At 40.9% G+C, this 20,680-nt stretch overlaps 1 protein-coding gene and 1 long non-coding RNA gene across 2 annotated transcripts in view; one reads left to right on the forward strand and one right to left on the reverse strand.

The window, feature by feature from the left end:
* The first annotated feature begins 240 nt into the window (after positions 1 to 240).
* On the forward strand, positions 241 to 19,813 carry LOC132508953 (uncharacterized). Its single transcript, XR_009536846.1, has 3 exons — positions 241 to 659; positions 14,532 to 14,599; positions 19,731 to 19,813. It is a non-coding gene; the product is annotated as an uncharacterized LOC132508953 (long non-coding RNA).
* The window catches only part of MYCBP2 (MYC binding protein 2), a 273,159-nt gene continuing 263,785 nt past the window's right edge, over positions 11,307 to 20,680 (reverse strand). Inside the window, exons 78-83 of the mRNA XM_060129458.1 lie at positions 19,762 to 19,950; positions 18,835 to 18,942; positions 17,511 to 17,720; positions 14,855 to 14,962; positions 14,042 to 14,207; positions 11,307 to 12,132 (exon numbers count right to left, since the gene is read on the reverse strand). Of these exons, the coding sequence (XP_059985441.1) occupies positions 12,017 to 12,132; positions 14,042 to 14,207; positions 14,855 to 14,962; positions 17,511 to 17,720; positions 18,835 to 18,942; positions 19,762 to 19,950 (897 nt within the window). The 3' untranslated portion in view covers positions 11,307 to 12,016. The remainder of the gene's footprint in view (positions 12,133 to 14,041; positions 14,208 to 14,854; positions 14,963 to 17,510; positions 17,721 to 18,834; positions 18,943 to 19,761; positions 19,951 to 20,680) is intronic.

A 20,680-nucleotide genomic window follows, 5' to 3' on the forward strand; every position in this document is an offset into this window, starting at 1 on the left:
AGAAGCCGCCCTTCTCAGTCCCGCGCCGTCCGCGTCCTTCTCCCAGGTCTCTCGTCGCCGCGCGAGAGACGCCTTCAGCGAGCCGCAGCCACCATCACCGTGTAGGTCCTCTGCGCCGCGGGCCAGACACTGAGTCCAAAATGGCGCCCGCGTTCATGGCCGCCCGCTTCCCCCGGCGCGTCTCCGCTGAGGGGGGCGGGCGCGTCTCCGCCGCGGCGCGTCCGCGGAGGGCGAGGTGGGGGGCGGGAGGAGGCCGCGCCCCTTCGGGAGCGCGCACCGCCCCGAGCGGCCGCGGGCCTCAGTCACCTGGTTCAGGCTGGAGTGTCTGCCGCTTTCCTCCCGGATACGTGACTGCGGCTTTTCGGGGTTTTTCGTCTTGAAACCGACGGTGGGAGGGCTGGAGCCAGCTAGATGCCTAAGAGACTCTCTGCGGTGGAAACTGGAAGTTTAGGGAGGTGGAGCAGCGAGAAGAAAGAAGGGCGAGTCTCTGGAACCGGCTGTAACCCAGCAGCTGGCTCGGGCCGAAGGATAAACGGTAGCTGCTGCAGCGGACACACCTCCGCGCGCGAGGCGGGAACTCCGATGGCCACACCTGCGCCGCGTAACCCGAGGGGGTAGAATACAGCTTGTAATAATACACACCATATAGACCATGACAGGTATAGCATAATAATATTCATCATGTATGCATAAGGTGTCTTTTAAAACTGCGGGGAATTAAAGCCGAATGGTGACAGTGTTAACTCTGGGATTACAGGTGATTTTTAAAAACTCGCCTTTATAAAGTAGACTCCTGAAATTTGTAAGTTGCTTTCTGAAACACAATGAGGAAAGTGTAAGGGAGTAGATGGCTATTTAAAAGAAAACTCTGGTGAAGCCTTTTGTAAGTGGAGGCATCTTTTTAACTGCTACCTGGTTAGCTTGTTTTAAAAGTTTGGATTTTGGGGATACTGGGTTTTCTTAAAGTTAGAACTGTCCTTAGGTGCAAAATCATAACTTGAATCATGCACCTTCCCTCCCTCAAAAATAAAAAGAAAGTAATTTTTCATCCAAACATAGATGTCTTTTCAAGGATCTGACCCATGTGTAAGAGACTAGAAGGCAGTGAAGCCCAGGCAGCCCTCCACAAAACTGAGCTAGGAAGCCATGTGTAAGATGATAGCAAGATTCAACGCGGGAAGATGCCACTGTTCTTCGTTAGGGCCTGGCTCTCTGATCATCAGGTCACAAGGAACAAAGTCTCTAGCAACATAATAATGTGCACCTGCACTGCAACATTTTTTAGGTTCCTCTGTGACTGGCTGCTGAAGGACAATAGGAAGACAGCCTGTGATAATTATAAGAGGAAGAAAAAACAAGTCAAATACAAGCCCATTTATTGAAAGCTAGGTTAACAATAAATGATCAGCAAAACACATTAAACCAAATCAGCAAACATAACTAGTATATATTACATCACATTAAAATTTTCACACTCTAATTGTAGTCCCCTTTTAATTCCTCATTACAGTCTATCCTCTCCCTAAAGAAGGCAAGCATGGGATCTTGGCACACCTTGCCTATCTAACGCTTCCTTTTCTTTTCTGTTTTTGTTATTGAAAGATTTTATTTCACATTTTTGAAAAAAGAAACTTGTGCTTATTTTAAAATCATTCAATACCTATTTAAGTTTTCCCGTTGTGTTAGTCAATATCAGTCTGGAGGGAAGGGAGAGGGTGGCAGTGGAGTAGTGTGGTCCAACAGCGAAGAATATTTTGTTACCAACCCTGTTGGACAGGGTTGCCAGAATTGCCAGTGCAGAGATTAAGAAAATTTTTCTTGTATGATAATGAAAATACCATATATATCAGTATTTGTGAAAAACATCTATGCTAACTCTTAGAGTGAAATTCATAATTTTAAATATAGTTACTCAGAAACAAGTACAATTCAACAAAAGCCAAATATTTAACTCAATAAATCACAAGAAAAAGCAACAGAAAAAATCCAAAGCATCAAGGATAGTATAATGTTGTTTACAACATGGCTACCACCTATTCTTCCCTTGCGTATGGTCAAATGCTGCTTCTCACATTAAGAGATGAAGTCCAGGGAATTAATTCCCTGGCGGTCCGGTGGTTAGGACTCTGCGCTTACACTGCAGAGGGTGTGGGTTCGATCCCTGGTTGGGGAACTAAGATCCTGCAAGCCACATGGCACGGCCAAATAAAAGGAGAGATGAAGTCCAGTTCCCTTGCCCTTGAACCTGGGCTTGCCCTGGTGATTTGTTTCACCAGTAGCATGAGGCAGAAGTGACATTTTAAAACTTTTGAGGCTAAGTCTTAAGAAACCTTACAGCTTTGATTTGGGTCTCTTGGGATGCTTACTCTTCAGACAGTGTGCCGGAAGAACCAGTCACCATACCAGAAGAAAACGAAGCAGCACAGTGCGATGCTCAGCGAACTCCAAGACAATAATAAATACCGTTTCAGTCCAGTAAGGCATTAAGTGGTTTGTCATGCAGTAGTAGATAACTGGAAGAGAATTAAATAATAAAGACAAGGACAGGAATCCACAAAATAGGAAAAAAAATAATAGAGAAGATTATCAAAAACAAAAGCTGGTTCAAATAAAAGTGAATAAAGTAGACACAACTCTAGTCAGATTGATTAGGAAAAAGTTGCAAATTAACAAAATACAAAATTTTTTGAAGGGGGAACAAATATAGCCACCATAGGTATTTAAAACAATAAAAGTATGTTGTAAATAATTATTAGCTAATAAAATTGAAAGCCTAGATAAAACAAGTAAGTCCTAGAAAAATATAAAATGCCAAAATTGGCAGGAAGAAGTAGAGAATTTGAAGAGATCAATAAACATTGATGTAATTGGCAAAGCCCTTTCCTCCCAAATAACCCTAGACCCGGAGGGAATTATAAGTGAGCCCTACCAGACTCCCAAGTAAGAGTTAATCCTTTCTTCTACAAGTTGTTTGAGAAAAAGGTTGAAGAAGAAAAGCTGCCCAGGTCATTTTATGAAGCTAGTATAATCATCGCTCCCAAACCAAATATGGAAAAGAAAGGAAAACCGAAGCCCCATTTCTCTTATGAAAATAGGTGCAAAAATTCAAAAAGAAATATTAGGTAATCAAATTCAACAATGTACTACCAAAACCAAAAAATAAACAAAACCAGCACAAAACAGTGACAATAACACTCCGGAGCCCCTTGACCTCTTTTTTCTTTATCACAGCACGTTATCACCTCCTAGCATATTACATATTGTATGTCTGTTATGTAATGTCCCAACTCGGATATAATAAGCACCATGAAAACCTGAGTCTTAGTTTGGTTTGTTTGCAGATCCTAGGCTCCCGGAACAGTTCCTGGCTCGGTAAGTGTTTCTCTGAAGAGTGAAAGAACATGACAGGATGGGGCTTCTGTTTGTATTACATGGTGTAGTGTCCCGGATTTGAGCCACGTTGCAACTAAAATAAATCCGTCGTGGGGAGTACATGGGCAGATAGATGTTGCGGGAGAGGGAGAATCCTAAAAGGTAAATGGGGATAAGCAAGTTTGATTATGGACCAGAGGCTCCAAATCGTACAAGGAACCCTGTGCTTTTGTGATTCACCAGTATCACAAGTCCCACAAGGAACGGGGAGCCCCCTCACAGAAAACAGGAAATCTGTTAATAGAACAGGAGAAAGAAACTCTAACTATCGTGGTCTTCCTTCCTCCTCCACTGTCTACAAGGTGCTTGGTGTAACAGAGGAGGAAAGGGACAAGGTCTGTGTCTTTCTATAGCTGTCTAAAGGGATAATATCCACCAATGAAACAGAAAACACTTGTACAGTGATGTATTAATAAGTTCCTAATAAGGTAGTATACAAGAGTGCTGAGGGCACGAGATGCAGAGTAGAATAGGGATAGGTGGGCAGAGCTCATTCATTGATCAAGGTCAGTTTTGAATCGAATCTCGAAGAAAATAATGGAATTAAAGAGAAGAGAGGCAGGCAGTCTATCCAACTGGCAAGGGAAGCACAAGGCCAGGATTTGGTAAGATTATAGAATCATAATTAGAAGGTCATTGTGTTCAACTACTGCCCAAGACTGAAATCTGTAGTGAACACTTAGTTGTCGCCTAGTAGCTCTTTTGGGGAGAAGCCCCTCCCCATCTGCTTGGTTTTAGTAGTGGTTTCCTGTAGCACGGGAACCTAGGCCCCGTCCACAGTTGATTGGTCCAGAAATGGACACGTCATTCAAGTTAAGACAGTCCTCCCCGCTGGGAATTTGGAATTAATACGGAAGGAAAGAGAGTATTCCCTTCCTTGGGTGTTTGGACTGGGAACATTCAGACACAGGGGTTATAGGTGGTCACTTTCTACCACATGGTCTGGAAAGCAGAAGAGGCGTGGTCTGCAGTGAGAAGGAAGGAGAGCAAGATGGATGCAGAGAGAGGACCTAGAGGAGAGACGAAACCACAGCCCGAGCGCTGGTCCTACCCTGTTCTCAAGACCCGGCGGTATCCCAGCGATTGCCTTTTTTCTGGCTTGCTGAAGTTACTCTGCATTTGTTTTCTTTTGCTTGCAACCAAAACTCCTTACCAGTGCAAACTTGACCTGGAAAGGCTCCTCCTTAGTTCTTCAATGTTTCCCTTTAACTGAAGGGCGATCATGGAATTTGTTCCCGCTGTGTCCTGTGTCTGGGAGTGGGGCTAGGGGTGGCATCTCTCCATAGCTGCCGTTAACCAAGCATGAGTCTGCTGAGTAACACAGGGGTGGCGGCTGGGGGTACACTCCTCTCGGATGGAGTTCTAGGAAAATGAGTGGGCCTGACGACTGCCTCTTTTTGCAGGATGTCCTGCCTTCCATGTGGGCAGCTCAGCCACAGATCCTGTATGAGAAAGATGCATGGAGTTCTCTTCTGAGGTCAGGTAGCTCTCCGAGGAGCAGTTGAGTTGGGGAGGGACAGAACCTTTAGCGTTAACGTAGTCATCCCTTTGAATCACACAAGGGACGGGCCTTGTAGATGTATGGTTTTATAAGGAGGATGCTCACAGGTTCTTTCCCACTCTTTGACCTCTTTTTCTCTTTCCCCAATTCCTCTCCTTTCTCTGAAGCTCTTTCCTTTCAGGTCCCCCAGTTTGGCATTTCCCCACAAGAGGAGGAACTCGCATCTCCTCAGGCCTTTCTGGGGTCCGGCAAACTTGAGAGCTGTAAGTCTCCACTGCTCAGTCGAAGCTGCTCCAGAGTGGGATGGAGAAGGTCTGGCACCTGGGTCGGGGGCTTGGGTTTTGATCCTTGTTCTGCCTTTACGGGATATGCAAGCGTGGACAAGTTACTGAATTTCTTTGTGCTTCAGTTTCCTCATCTGTAAAATGGAATAATAATAATAATAATGTTATTATTTTATATCTACCACAGAGTTGCCATTAGAATTGAATGAGTTAACGGTACGTGAAGCACGTCTGTCAGTCGCAGGCACATAGTCAACGCCCAGTGAGTGTTAGCTACATTGCTCTTATTATCACCACTCCAACTCCGCATATGAGGACACTCACGCCTCTGTGGCGTCTTACCTCAGCAACCCCACTTCTCTCCTCTGAGTTACGCCAGCATACCTCTCCCTCTCAGGCATATTAGCCCAATGAAACTACTTCATTTTAGGCTGTCTCTTGGAATTTTAACTCTATCTAGGACTAGACTGTAGACTCCTCAAAGGAAAGAAGTCTGTTTTAAGAACCTGTGACAAGAACCTTTATCAACTCTTCCTGAGACTTCTCCAAGGGCAGTGTCTTTCAGACCACCTAACCTGCTTCTTGCGTTACCTTCCTAAAGCCCCTGTCTTTTTCTCAAAAAAATCCAAAGATGCGTGATAAAATCCAAACAGTTGAGAAGGAGATTCTAGGCCAGGATAGTTCATTTAGAAATATATGCAAGCCATATACATATAACTTAAAATTTCTAGACTCCACATTTTAAAAAAGCTAAAAAGGAATAGGTGAAATTAATTTTAATATTAAATATTTTATTTAACTCAGTATATCCAAAATATCACCAGTTCAATATGTAAGCAATTTAAAAAATTACTGAGATATCCTAAATACTTTGTCTTTTGATACCAAGTCTTTACAAAGCCTTGGGCTAGTTATTTAACCTCTGTGAGACTGGAATTGCCCCATCTGCAAAGGGAAAATAAGAGTTAATAGGTTTGTGGGAAGATGAAAATGTCATAATGCATGTGAAGCCCATTGTGTTTGTTTCTTATTACCTCAGACTTAGTGGCTTGAAATAACACAACTTTATTATTGCACAGTTCAGGGGGTCAGAAGTCCAAATGGGCTCCAGTCAAGGTGATGGCAGAGCTGCATTCCTTCTGGAGGCTCTGCGTGAAAATGTTTCCTTGTCTTTTCCAGCTTCTAGAGGCTGCCTGCATTCCCTGGTTGCTGGCCCCTTCCTCCGTCTTCAAAGCCAACAGTGTAGGGTCTTCAAGTCTCTCTCTCTGAGCTCTGCTTCTGTCACCACATCTCCTTCCGTGACTTTGACCTTCTTGCCTCCTGTTTCCCATGTTAGGACTCTTGTGATCCCATCGGGCCCACCAGGTTAATCCAGGAAAATCTCCCCATCTCAAAGTCTGTACCCTTAATTACATCTGCAAAGTCCCTTTCACCATATAAGGTGACATAATTACACCCGCTGGGGATTAGGATGTGGCCATATTTGGGGGGCTGTTATTCTGCCTACCATACCCAGGCATTACACAGAGATCGGCCACTGTAAGCCCTCAACAAATGCTCTCTCTTATTTTTAGAAAACTTTGATTATAGTTAATAACATTGTGTTACTTACATGGTTCCGTATTTGTGTTCTGTGGCCGTCTCATCCGTAGCACCTGGCCCAGTGCTGCATGTATTTACTAACTTGTACAGTTCACTTCTCAGGCAACTTCTGTGTGTAACTCATGGTTACTAAGCAAGTGGGAACACAGTTCCCATCCTTGTGAGCATGTACTGTCAAGTGGAAATAGAACAGGTGCTCAACTATTTATTAAATGAATTGATGAAGCAAAACAGCTTACTTCCACTTTGGAGGAACACACCAACACCTTAGTTTTCACCACACTCTCTCCCTGGAATGCCTTTTTCACTTGTGCCTCTCAAAACTTATCCGTCCTGCAAGACTGGGCTGAAATACCAGCTTTGTTCTTTTTGGGGAAATGGACATTGTAAGTCCTAACCGAACATGTTTCTTGTCCTGCTTTGTTAACTAACATATTGTGAAGTTGATGGCCTTCTCTCTAGAGACTATGTAAGACTGTGTAACCATAGTTTATACAGTCACTTACTGGACGCTCTCCTCCAACCTCGGCTTTGATTTTGTTTCATAATTTTTCTTCACTGTAGCTCCCTCCAGTACTTTTATAGCCTATGCATTTTTTTTCTTAGCTCCCTTATGTCGCTTGTGAAATGAAGCAGCCATTAAGTCAGTCATTTAAAACTTATTATCCTGTTTCACTCAGCCAAGTCCTCTATGCCAAGATAAAGTTAGAAGTGCAAGAAATCTGTTGGGAGTGGTGCCTCTGAAAGAGCCAGGTGTGAGGGGGCAGGAGTGGGCAAGGGAGCGTTCAGACTGCCACGCAGGTTTGGCATCTACCCCAGGACAGGGGGAAGGAGTGCTGGGCAGGAAAAGGCTCTGACTGCAGCACAGCTCCAAGGAACCTCTCTCGGCTGGGCTAGCCCGCGTCCTGGTGTACAGATGGCCCACAAAGGAGCGCTTCTTTGGGCAGACATGGCCAGGCCCTGGTACCCTGCCATGCTCTGTCACTGGCCAGGGCTGCAGGGGAAGAGTGTGGCTTTGGATCAAGTGCCGTGGCGGATCCCCTAGGTGGGGCGGGTGCAGGCTGGCAGCTGACCCCTTGCCCACACCCGCCATGAAGAAGGTGGGCGCCGGGTCCCTCTGGATCTACCCTGCACAGTCCTTGAGGCAAAGCCTGTCTTGTTCCCTTGGCAATCTTGCCCATATTACTGGTGTCCAGTTTCCATTTCATGAGTTACATCTTTTCATAGGACCAGTTGGTAATGTAATAGTAATAGCATGATGGGGTAGGAAGAACTTGGGTTTGAGACACAGAAAGATCTGGATTCACATCGCAGGTTTTTTCCAGCCAAATCTGTATTAGATCAGCTGGCATCTAATGCAAGTTCTTTAACTTCTTTAAGCAGCTGAAATGAGATTAAAGTCATCTGCTGAAATGAGATTAATAACTGTTTTACCTACTGAGTTGTCTGCCTAGCAGCTCTTTTGGGGGAAGCAACAGAGTTGCTGGGAGGATTAAATAAAATGCTTATAATTCAGTGGCAGCTGTTGAGGAGGCGTTGAATAAATGTTCTTCTCTTCTTTACTCTTCACTTTCAAATAATGCTTTACGTGAGATAAAGCACTTTTGTAAATGCTTCCTCAACTGATTTAGATTAGGTATTATTATTTCCAAGAAGTTGTGACCGAAAGGAATTAGTGGCTGACTCAAGGTCACACAGCCAAAACCGAGGCAGAATCAGGGCTTGAACCCAAGTCCCCAGGCGTCTGTTTCAGCACCGTTTATGTACTGTTGGCAGTTTTCAGGAAAACAAGAGGCGGTGTTCCATCTGTCAGAAACACGTGTGGCTAGGTACTGGTGGAATTCAGTGACAAAGTGGCCAGGGAGAAATGTTGGGCTGAAAAAGAAGGTGAATAAGTAATTGTTATATATGAGAAGTTAACAGTGAACTGTGTATATTTTTCAAATATGCTTACTGATGGAGTAAGGAGGTTTTAGACCTAAACACACTGTCCAGAAAACTGCTTAAGAAAAATGGCTTTTTCCAGGCCTGAAAATATAACAGGAAAAGAGTTTGTTTCCAGATTCCCCGACACCTGCTCTCATGATTTTGCTTTCTGTTTCCTGCCTGGTGTCCTGCACAGCATTTGAAACCTTCGTGCACAGTATGCTTGAGCCAGAAGTATGCCAAAGCCATCTGCCTTCTGTGCTTTGTCAGAACGTATTTATCCATAAAATGCTTTTCTGGTTTTGAGATGCTTGGAATATGACTAAAAATAGCTTCCTCATAAACGAAGATAAGCTGGAGTCATTGTGAGAATGTGTTAGGACTTTGTTTTTATCCCTATTACCAGCGTATTAATTTGAGACGGCTCATGGCTGTCAAGCAACCTCCATAGTTTCCCTTTCTTTTTCCTTCCCATTTACACACTGCAGCTTACATTTCTCAAGCGTCCATGACGCCTCCGATCTGCATGGCATTCTCAAGGTTAGTTTCATTACTGTGGCCGATGAATTTAAGTCAGATATGTTCACAATGGCCTCATCACATCTGGTTTTCCGGGGTAAACCTACGAACTGCTTCTGTCTCTGACCTACTTTGTGTTTTTGGGAAACACTGAAAGCCAATCCTGAATCTGTGCCCTCAGTGTTCTCCCACAGGCTTGGGCATGAAACGAGATTACGAGATTACTGTGAAAGGCAGAGCTTTGCGAGCAGGTGCTGAGAGGTAGAAGCTGGGGCTGAGGGGTTGTCTGGGAGCAGTGTCGCCATCCCTTCCTGATGCCTGTTGCCCAACATCCTCATGGTAGAATGATCGTTTTGAAGAAAACAACTGTGTTGCCCTGAAGGTTCTGGAAGCTCTTTTGAACATGGGTAGAGGATCCCAGCTAGCCCTTTGTCAGAAAATATGTGTGTGTTCGGGGGGCGGGGGGGAGGATATAAACACGCGAGTGCCTTTAGGACCCTTTTCTGTTTCTTCCCGAATCATAAATCCAAAGTATTCTGGAGGTTGAAATTGAACTAGCCCTGCCTGCAACCCTTTCAGCTTGACTTGGGACCACCCAGAAGTGCCCTCAGTAACAACAAATGACTCTCCTGGCTTTTGAATCCATTGGGCAGTTAAAAATTGCTTGTAATTCTGGGGCATTGTCACTAATAACGAAGGAAGTTTGCATAATGTCCTTCTCCTGAGAGATTTTAAAAGAAAAGTGTTATCATTACTTTTTCAGTGATCGTTCAGATGTATCTTATTTAGATGAAGAGGGACCTCTGTACTGTTTCAAAGTCCTTTCTTGCTCAGGAAGGCCCCGCGCCTGTACATACAGTGGATCCACAAATTATATCATGAAGAGATCAGTCTTTGTGATCTTCAGATTTTTTTGTTTTTTTGCAGTAAGCTGTCCAACACAAGGAAAGTTGGACTATTCACACTGTTCTATCACATTCTAGAATTTTCTACACACATACCTTTTTCCTCCTGCCTTTCTCTACATCTCCACGCTTGAAATGCTACTTATTTTTCAATAATAGGGGAAGCTTAAGGGGCCTCTTAGCTAACCGCCCCCCTCCCAACAACAATAACAAAAACAAAAAAAAACACTAATGACCATCTTTCCTAAACCCTGAAGCATTTGGTGTGGACATTTTTATGCAATTTATTAGAAGATTCTGTAAATAGTTACCTGTGGTCAGGCTAGATCTTTTCTTTATATTTTAAGTTCCTTCAAGGCAAAGATTATTTTAAAATTCTCACAAATGCTTAACAAAGTCATTAAAATAATGGTTATTGGGGCTTCCCTGGTGGCGCAGTGGTTGAGAGTCCGCCTGCCGATGCAGGGGACACGGGTTCGTGCCCTGGTCCGGGAAGATCCCCCATGCCGCGGAGCGGCTGGGCTCGTGAGCCATGGCTGCTGAGCCTGCACGTCTGGAGCCTGTGCTCCACAACGGGAGAGCCCACAACAGTGAGAGGCCCGCGTACCGAAAAAATAAATAAATAAATAATGGTTATTGACAAATGATCTATTTTCAACAGTGGGAATTTAGAACAAAACTGATCAGAACTTTTGATCAGTCTGCCTCATGAAATAAATATAATCTGATTTATGACTCATCATAAGTCAACAGTGCGTCAATTTCATGAGTTAACTGTAAAAAACATCTACTAAAACACACAGTCTATAATAGATAAAGAAAAGACTAGTGATTCTGTTGATTGTTATACACGTTGAAAAAGGAGCTGGTTAATAAGGTGGAGGTTGTTGAATTTCCTAAATATTTTCTTCTATCTTTCGCATATGTCTGTTTATGAATACCTATCTATCCATCTCTCCAGTGTTAAGGTTCCAACATTGTACCTCATTACTACTCCTATTTTCCCTAACAAACAGTTTTGAAGGTTATGATTGTGCTATGTTAGTAAATTTCTTTCCAAGGAAAACTGGATGGAGTTTTAGACCTTAGGTATTTAAATTTTGTTTCTCAAGCCAACACCTTACACACTTGTTAGACTTTATCACTGTATAAAAATGTACAGTGGTTTATTGACATGTACATTCCAATATGTTTACAGCTGCAAGATAATGAGGCACACTCAGTATTGCACTTCATTAAAATTTCAGGCTCAAACTTAACCTAGAAGTTTAAATGAAACTGCATTTGTAATTTAGTAATTCTTATACAGGACAAACATTGATATGTTTATATACAGTGTGATACTTATTACATTTATATGCCGTCCTAACACATTTTTTTTTTTAAATAACAGTCTAGGAAATAAACCAGAATATTCCTCTTTTTATCCCCACCCGTGATGCAATTGTACAGGATTACAAAAAGGCAGTATACAATAAACAATGATAATTTTTCTCTTTTGCTTGAAAGCCAGCATCATTCTTAGTCCATGGGCATGGCAATTCTTTGATATCAATTATCTATAAATGTCCAATGCTTCACAGGCCAATGACGATAATGGCCACATGCAAACACCTCACAAGTTTGATGTCTTGGTTCAAAAGAAGATAAACTGAAATAATAGGGAAACTTTCCATAGCAAGAATTATGTACATGGTATTTGGCATCCTTCTTGCACTGTGAATGGTTCATTTTCATGGATGTAAAAATGGTCCCGTCTTTATCCTGAGCAGAGTTTAAACTTCACCACATCCGCCTGGGGGGATGAAGGTAACTTTTCTCTCTGTAGACAAAGGAATCTGAGTGTTCTAAAAAGTGTGAGCATTTCTGCACACTCCACAACCCAGGGCAAACTCTTCTCCAGTGGGTGGATGCACAACATGGAGAGGACATTCAGTTCCTTCTAATTGTTTGCCTTTGGGACCTGTATAAATTTTGAAGGAGGCAAAAAACTATAATTAAAACACACACACACATACAAACCTAATGTAAATATTAATCACCTGTAAGTTACTTAGAGAAATAATGTGACTGTAGTTATGCAAATATAAAATTAAAAAATTATTTTCTTCTAACCACAAAAACAAAAACATTCACTATAAAAAATTCAACGTACCACATACATGCAGCAGGAAGGGATAGGGTCCCTATCCCGGGCCAGAAGGATTATCTCCTTCAGCTTCTTAATCTGGACTCTTGTCCTCATCCATACAACACCGCCCCCTTTTCGCTCCCTTCCTTCGCTGGCCTCCAGCTCACCACCCTCCTCCTGCTCGTCCTGGCTCACGCCTCTATTCTGGCCATCTTCCTAAACACTCTAGCCTCACGTTATTCTCATCTTGCTTCTTTAAAGCTTCTTGAAAAGTCCTAAAGTACTTCTACTGTAAAGGAAGTGGAGGAAGAATAGTATAACAAATTTTACTTGAGATGAGCAAATAGAAAAGAGTAGCCGTACTTAAAAAAAAAACCTATGCATCTTAGTATCCTTGTTTTTGAATAGATAATATACTTTACACGGTTTAAAAATCAAAATGTTAAAAAAAATTACATACAAAAAGAAGTCACCTTCCCCCCATTTTTATCCCATTTTTCCCTGTTTTCCCCAATAGTTAATCAGTTTTATTAGTTTCTTGTCAATCTCCCCAGTGGTTTTTTAAATGCGTATGAGTATATATTCTCATTTCCCCCTTTCTTACAAAAGGTGGCATACTACACACACTGTTCAGTAACTTGATTTTTCATTTAACAGTATCTGCTATAGATCTTTCCATATTAGTACACAGAAACTCCATCCTCAGTCACCTTCCTTTTTAATAGTGTGTAGTACTGAGTGTTTAACCAACCTCTTACTGGATGCTTGCATTGTTTACAAACTTGTATTATTATAAACAATGATGCAATGAATAACCTTCATATCTGCTCTTTTTTATTTTTCTCACATATGTGGGTATATCCCCGGAAGTGGGATCGTTGAAGGGTAGGTATATTGGCAATTTTGAGAGGCACCACAGGGTTCTGCCATTTGCACTCTGGTAAGCAATGGATGAGACTGTGTGTTTCCCAGCTTTAACAACGTTGTACACTGTGGTGTATGTGCTCTTGCGTGTATTTCCACTCGTTTCAGATCTGTCTCTTCTGTGGTCACATTTACCTCCCCTTCCACTCTTCTCACTTCTGTTAAGCCTGGTATGCCACCCCACGGTGATCACCAGCCTCCTGACCTCTTCCAGTTTTCTGTCTCTTTTTGGTTTCATATTCACTTTTTCTCAGCCTGACCTCCATAGACAATCATCTCTCCTGTATTCTCAGTGGCTTCTTTAATTCCCTTGGCTTTCTGATGCTCACTATGCCGCCCATTCCCAGCCATTCTAGATCAAATCACTTGTCCATTTTATGGTGCTGGTTCCAGGCTTCTTAAAAAATATCATAGCTGCTCACAATAAAGGCAGATGTGTGACCAAAAAAAAAAAAAAAAAAAAAAAAAAAAATCACGAAATCCTTTTAAATGGTTCTATTATCAATTTATAATTTCAAACTTCTCAGGGCCCTTTAGTGCTGAGCAGCTATCCTTCTACTAATCCTTAGCTGACTTCCTTCTCAGTCCCCACACAATTGCTTCTTACAGCTTTGAGCCCCTCGTTCATGATGGTCATCTTACTTTTTACTCCACTCAGAAAGTCAGATGCTTACAAGGGCCGAGGAATTCCCTTTGTTTCTTTAGGATAGTTTGAACTGGGTTTCTGCCACTTGAAACAAAGTGTTCTCATGCGATCATTAAACAAAACGAGATACCATATACATTATAACCATATTTATGAATATTAAAAGCATACCTGCAGGACAGTGTGGTAGTTCTTCCTTAGGAATGCTAGTCATTCTCTGAAAATCATCATGACAAGCATTACAAAAATGTGTTGTTCCAAAACAGAAAAAGACTGCCACTGAACAGCAGTAGCGACATTTATATTCCAAAAAGTCTGTGCCATGTTTCGGACACATCTACAGCAAAAGAAAATAAATACAAGATTATGGCGAGTCTATTTCAACGATACCTAAGAAAACCATACACTTAACTCAGTGATTCATATTTTGAGAGTACACACAGCTCTCAAAACTGACTGAAAAACTGATGATACACACATTAAAATATTGAATAAATGTGTGGCTTGGCCCAAAAGGTTTGGACGAAGCCCCAAATTTAAATCCCAGCTCCATAATAACCAATATTATTTAATAAGCTAGCCATTTAATTTCCTTGTGAATGTTTCTTGGTCAGCCAAATTGAAAAATTAATAATATTTCTTCTATCTCTCAATCTCATAGATGTATTATTAAGGTTTCACTGAAGACGGGAAAACCTAAAAGTGTGACTGCAGGTTTAAGAAAATGAAGTAAGTAAATTTATTACTTGTTGAAATATGGTGATTATCTTATGGGAGACAAAATTATAAAATGCAAATACCATCCAAAAGAAATAATATATACAAAATGATCTGGAAAATTATACACTGCCCTACAAACATCAGAAAGCACTGGGGAAAAAAAACGTACTATACTATCCCCATCATATTCGTTATATTATTATTTTAAAAACACAGAAGCTTAACATTTCTAAACTGTCCTTTCTAATAAAATGTTCTGCCCACCTGAGCCCTGGACACATCAGAACAGGCACCGCAAATGAGCTCTCTGGGATCATAATCATCTCCCTGTCCAGCCTCAGCATCGCAACGAGCTTCACCACCGAAATATGCCTAAGGAGGGAATGCATTCAGATCACAGCAGGAAACAGAAAACTCTGCCATGGGAGGTTCAGTGTGGGTGCAATGGAAGTGAGATCGAGAGGTCTCAGGAAATACTATTGTCTATTGACATTCCCTTGTAATGCCAAGTGGATACCCATATTGCTGCCTGTAAGAAATAGATCAGGGTATGAAATAAAGCTACTTCAGTTCTGGAATGCATTCATACTTACAGTAGAAAGTTCAGACATTGTACTGTCAAAGCAAAATAACAAAAGAATGTATAATATTCCAAATAAATATCAAGAATAGGATATTAAGTAGTAAAGAGAAGCTATGATTTTCCAGGGCCAAGTTTGAATAGTTTTTCTCTTTTTGAAATATGAAATAACATATTCCCTTCTACTATTCTAAATAAATGCCTAAAATAAATATTAGTATAAAATTATAATCCTGAGGCTAATGGGAAAGAAAAAAAAATCAATTTTGATCATATAAAAATGTTTAAAAAGGAAAGGCAAATTTGGATATTCTGTTCAGGACATTGCTCATACTTACAGAGCTGCACTACATGTAGGAACTCAACAGTATCTAATACAGATACTTGAATATATGAAGTTATCATCATGGGTAATTCCTCTCTATTTGCTCTGGGCACAAAATAAATTAAACCAATTATAACTGGGGCATTCTGCATATATAACATGTCTCATAGACAAAAAAACTATATCCATAATTGGGTATAAATAAGATGAGTCAATAGAAATCTACTATTTGTACTGGAAAAACAAGATGAAAGACAGGCTTCATTGATAAAGAGGCTATAAATGGTCATCCACCAGCTAAATCAGGCCTCAGAAGTATTTCATTTGTCCTGGGGGCCTATTCCAGCTGTTTTACTTTTCTAGATTCCCTGCGTGGCTTCCTGGACATCTGACTGTCATCTGTGTGGTAGCGCAGTATTCATTTATGAGGTTCAGTACATTAAACACACAGAAGAAATAGTATTTTATTATTTGTAACAATTCAAGTTTCACAAATGCACACCATTGGTCTTTCCTTGGGTGTGTGTATTTGTCTGCCTTTCTGGCTACCATCTATCTACTTAGCCTTCCATTCATTATCTGTATTTTCTTTCTGTTACTTCGGGAGACTATGCATCTTTCATATATTGATTCCTTCATTTATTCATTCTCCAATTAACTTAGTGTCTAATAAGTGCCAAGTACTAGAGATAGAGAACTTAAGAAACATAGTCTTCGTCCTCATGGAACTTATCAAGGGGGACAGAGACATGTGAACCAGTCACCGTTAATGCAGAATAATGAGCGCTTAGACGGACGTATGTGAGATGTCAAAATGGCGTGGCGGTGGTGGGGAGGTCGGGGCACGCTGCAGAGGAGGCGAAACTGGAGCCGAATCCGGAAGTGTGATTGCACAGATCTGGCCGTGCCTATGAGCGTGAGCGTGTGCGTGTGCGTGGGTGGCAAGTGAGAGTAAGATGCAGAGTAGGAGGCAGAGAAGAGCATTCCATGGACAGAAGAGCCTGGGCGACGGCGTGGAGGTGTGGGTGAGTGAGCCAACACGGCCCAGTTTGGGGCACTGCAAGTTGTTCCGTGTTCCGTTGCACGGGGCACAAGTGGTGGCATGCTGGGAGATGAGACTAGAGAGGTGGAGGGGCCACAGGATTAGAAGCTGAACAGTGACACGATCAGATCTGGGATCTAGAAATGTTCATCTGCTAGTGGAATTGTAAGTGTAAAGCACGGAATGGAGCGGTTAGGGGCTCCACACAAGAAGCCCAGTAAGAAGGCTACTAATAATTACCAAAGAAAATCATTAGGGTTGCTAAAGATATAATAATAGAAAGAAAAAAGAACTCAAGAGAGATCTGGAGATAGAATTGACTTTGTTCATTTGTTAATACAGACTGGAGATTGAGAGAGTCAGAAGTATCTGTGAGAAATCTAAATGTCTGGTAGACAGTTGGGTATTTGTATCCAAATCTCAAAAATTTTGGAGGGTCGGAACAATACAGGTGGTAGGCAAAGGCATGGGTATACAGGTCACCAAAGGTGAGGAGGTATGATCAGGCAAGAATGGAGGGCTGGGGAAACAAATATGTAAGGAGTAGATGAATAAAACGGAACTCTGTGAGGGGGGTAAAGCCAAGTGACCAGAAAGGAAGGAAGATACCAAAGAGAGTCTTGTCCTGGGAGCCAAGGAGGTAAGAATTTTAAGAAGGGAATGGTCAAAAGAGTTAAGCAACAGAAGTTTATTCCAGAGCCAACTGGATTTGGAAAACAAGAGGGGATTGCTGATAGGAAACAGCTTGTGTAGTGAAACACCTCATGTTTGTTTTGGAAATAGTCTGTATATGTTAAAAAAAAAAGCGCCCCAAAACAAATTAAGGAAATAAATTCTACTTGAAGCACAGCACCAAACTTTCTCATTTTTAACTTTAGACTTAAAACGTAAGAATAATTAGACATCACTATACTATTCAACTTCTTAATCACACAGGTAATCTTAATAATTCGTAGTATGATTAACAGCATACCTTTCTGCATTTGTAGCAGACATAATATGCATATCTATTCATGGCATAGCCAGCGGGGTCATTATAAAATCTCACACCAGGGGTTGTGATAGCTTCGCTCTTATGCAGACCTTCATATTCCAATCTCATTAGGGCTTTTCTTCTGACATCCTCATAGAGCTCTTTTATAGGATCAAGCAGGTCTTTTAACACAATATGATTTATTTTGTTCTGCAATTTTGAAAAATGAACATTCTTTAACAGAATCATTTATTTATTAATTCAACAAACACTTAGTATTCACCTAAGTGCCAAGCACTGCGCTAGGACAGGAGATAACCAAACATTTCCTAAATAAAATGCCATTTAAAAATAATCCTGTAAAGTCCTCACAAGCCTATAGTTTCCCAAGAGCAGGGAAAGTGGCGGCAAGTGGGGCACAGACACGAAAATTCCATTTGATTAGCTTCATATTCCTGAGTGTGACATATATCTCCTGCTGCCTTAGCTGTTCTGGGAATAAAGGGTTACCCTGCTGCCACAAATATCCCTCTGTGTGTGTTTTTGGTTCCCTGGGGGTGGGGCAGAATGTTAGATAATAGAAATGAACAAGTAGTATTTTCTATATCACTCTCATCCATCATTTCCTGAATGTGACTTTTCTTTGTGGCAACAAATGAGAAGGGAGAGAAAATCCTATCATCTTTTTGGATATTGCTCAGTCTAAGCAATGACTGTGCTAAGTCCATGTTATACCCTAAACACCAGTCTGGCAGTACATTCTTAAACAAAAGTTTTTTGTTAAACATCATTAGCTTGCCAAAATAACCTGCTGCTTTGGTTCCTATCTTTGCAGGGACGTGTCAAAATGTCAAGAATTTTCTCCTTATTTTACCTGAGCTCTAAAGAATCTGTCCTAATAGCACTTTAAAAAGTTCAGGTTTCACTCTTTCATGGCAGGTATCAGTACCTACAAGCACCACAGGCTCATTCTTCTTTTTGGTAGTCACCCACTGACAAGTCACATGGACTGAACTCTCAGCGGGTCTGAAAGCAGTGATGCGTGCCCTTCAATGCACGATGATATCTAAATGAATTTTCTGATGCAACAGTTTAATTTAATCAGCTTTTAATGGACAATTAATGTCTTGAAATGTAGTATAATAGAAAGATCTTATTCTCAGGTACTACCTGGGTGAAGAGAGCAGAAACTGATGGGGGCTGGTGGTAAAAAGTAGACTAAGAAGGACACTGAGAGATGCTGCCATGTTTATTTTGAAAGATGAAAGATGAAGACAAAGATGAAAATTAATAGAAAGCAGATAATTTCCGATTCTTTCCATACCTTGCAAATGGGACAAGATATAAATCCAAATGTTATCCTTGGACCAAGCCATCTGTTTTCCAAAACTCGTCGACAGCACTGTAAGTGGAATATGTGACTACAATCCAGCTTAAATAAAGAAAAGAGAAGGATATAAGCAAATGTAATAACAATAAACACGAGTAACTGGCAGATTAGTCAATGTAAGGTGCTACTTAGGGCAGGTAAGAGAAAAATCTAGAAATTCAGTACACTGAAACTTCAGCACTTCTCTATTATTCATGTGACATTATGAACGAGATCTTCAGCTTCTCCCAATTTTTACCATTCATGTATTAACGCCACCTTATAGAGAGTAAGCTGGGCTAGGGAGAAATGTGAAATTATTCAATTTTGTATCTCACAGGAAGAAGAGGAAACTACTGATTTAAAGATTTAAAATTTATTTTTGAGAATATTTATTGTCTTGGAATCACAAGAACTGGAAATATAAACAAACAGCCAGTAAATGTTAAAAAAAACTTATTTAGCAAATTGTAACTTCTATAATATTACTAACATTATAGATATATGTATATATATTATATATAGAGGTATGTATCATGCATAGATTAATTACATAATGCTATAAAAGGCCATGCTGGATTCTGGAAATTAAGAAGAGAGAAGCTACTGGATAATCTAATTATTTTTTTTCTCCCTTATGAACATTTTATACTTTCAATTGATTATACAGGCTTACACAAATCACAGATTAAAGCTCACTGCACAAAATGGAGACAGAACATAAGGAGACAGCATTTGCTCTGTAATAAACTGGGGGATATTAGTGGGATATTTTCTCCCAGTGGTATAAGAAACATTCAGTCGTTTGTTTATTTGACATGTATATTTATATTTCCTATTGAAAAATCTAGGCACACTTAACACGTTAAAAGCGGAGACAACCTGAATGGCCGGTGCTGCGGAGAGCGCTTCTGTGAAACAGATCATGCACATGTCGTCAGCGTCCTGCTTCAGGGTTACGGCATTTTTATCACAGCCGTGTAGACAGGGCAGACAGCGCTCTTCGTTTTTAACACCTCCGCATGGATGGCCACAAGGATGCGTCTTGCTACAGGCTATCTTAGCATATTCCTGTTAAAGATGAATTACAACGGCACAGAAAATATCAAAAAAGGCACACATCCTGGTAATTACATCCATTATATTAATTTTCCAAGGTACTTTCCCCCGGGAAATAGATATAAGGCTAAGTAACCATAAAGTAGTTATTTTTATTCTTTGTTTGCATATAACTTAGGATTATTAACAAAGTCTAATGTGATTTAAAAAAATTTCACTCCACATTAAAGGGAATGCTGATTAAAAAGTGAGCTGCAATTTTAATCTATTTGTTATCATGCATAGCCATGAAGCAAAAAAAATTCCTGACATATAATCATCCAATCACCACCTACCTCTCACCAAAATGGGGATTAAAAAAAATACAGGTATCCTTCACTATCTGGACACTATCCAAATTCTTGTTAACTAAATTGAGGAATCAAAAATATTTGGATAGCATGGAATGTGTACAGATGTTCATGCATAAACAACTTTAAGGAAACAAGTGAATAAAAAATGTGTAACAAGCAAAGGAAAGGCAGCCCACAGATTTTTATCTGCTTCTAGCACAGAAGTAAATGTTAAATATATATGATGGTGGTAGTTGGGAAACACACACAAGAGACTGATTTGGGTTTGAGAGCTTTAACTGATCCATTCTCCAGCTTTGATAAAGCATTTAACTCTTGACATGGGTAATACACTAATTTAGAAAACAAAAGTGATGCTGAGCTCAGAGTCCTATTTATATGAAGTGAAG

This window comes from Lagenorhynchus albirostris, chromosome 18 (genome assembly GCF_949774975.1).
Source record: "Lagenorhynchus albirostris chromosome 18, mLagAlb1.1, whole genome shotgun sequence".
NCBI classification, from domain to species: Eukaryota; Metazoa; Chordata; class Mammalia; order Artiodactyla; family Delphinidae; genus Lagenorhynchus; species Lagenorhynchus albirostris.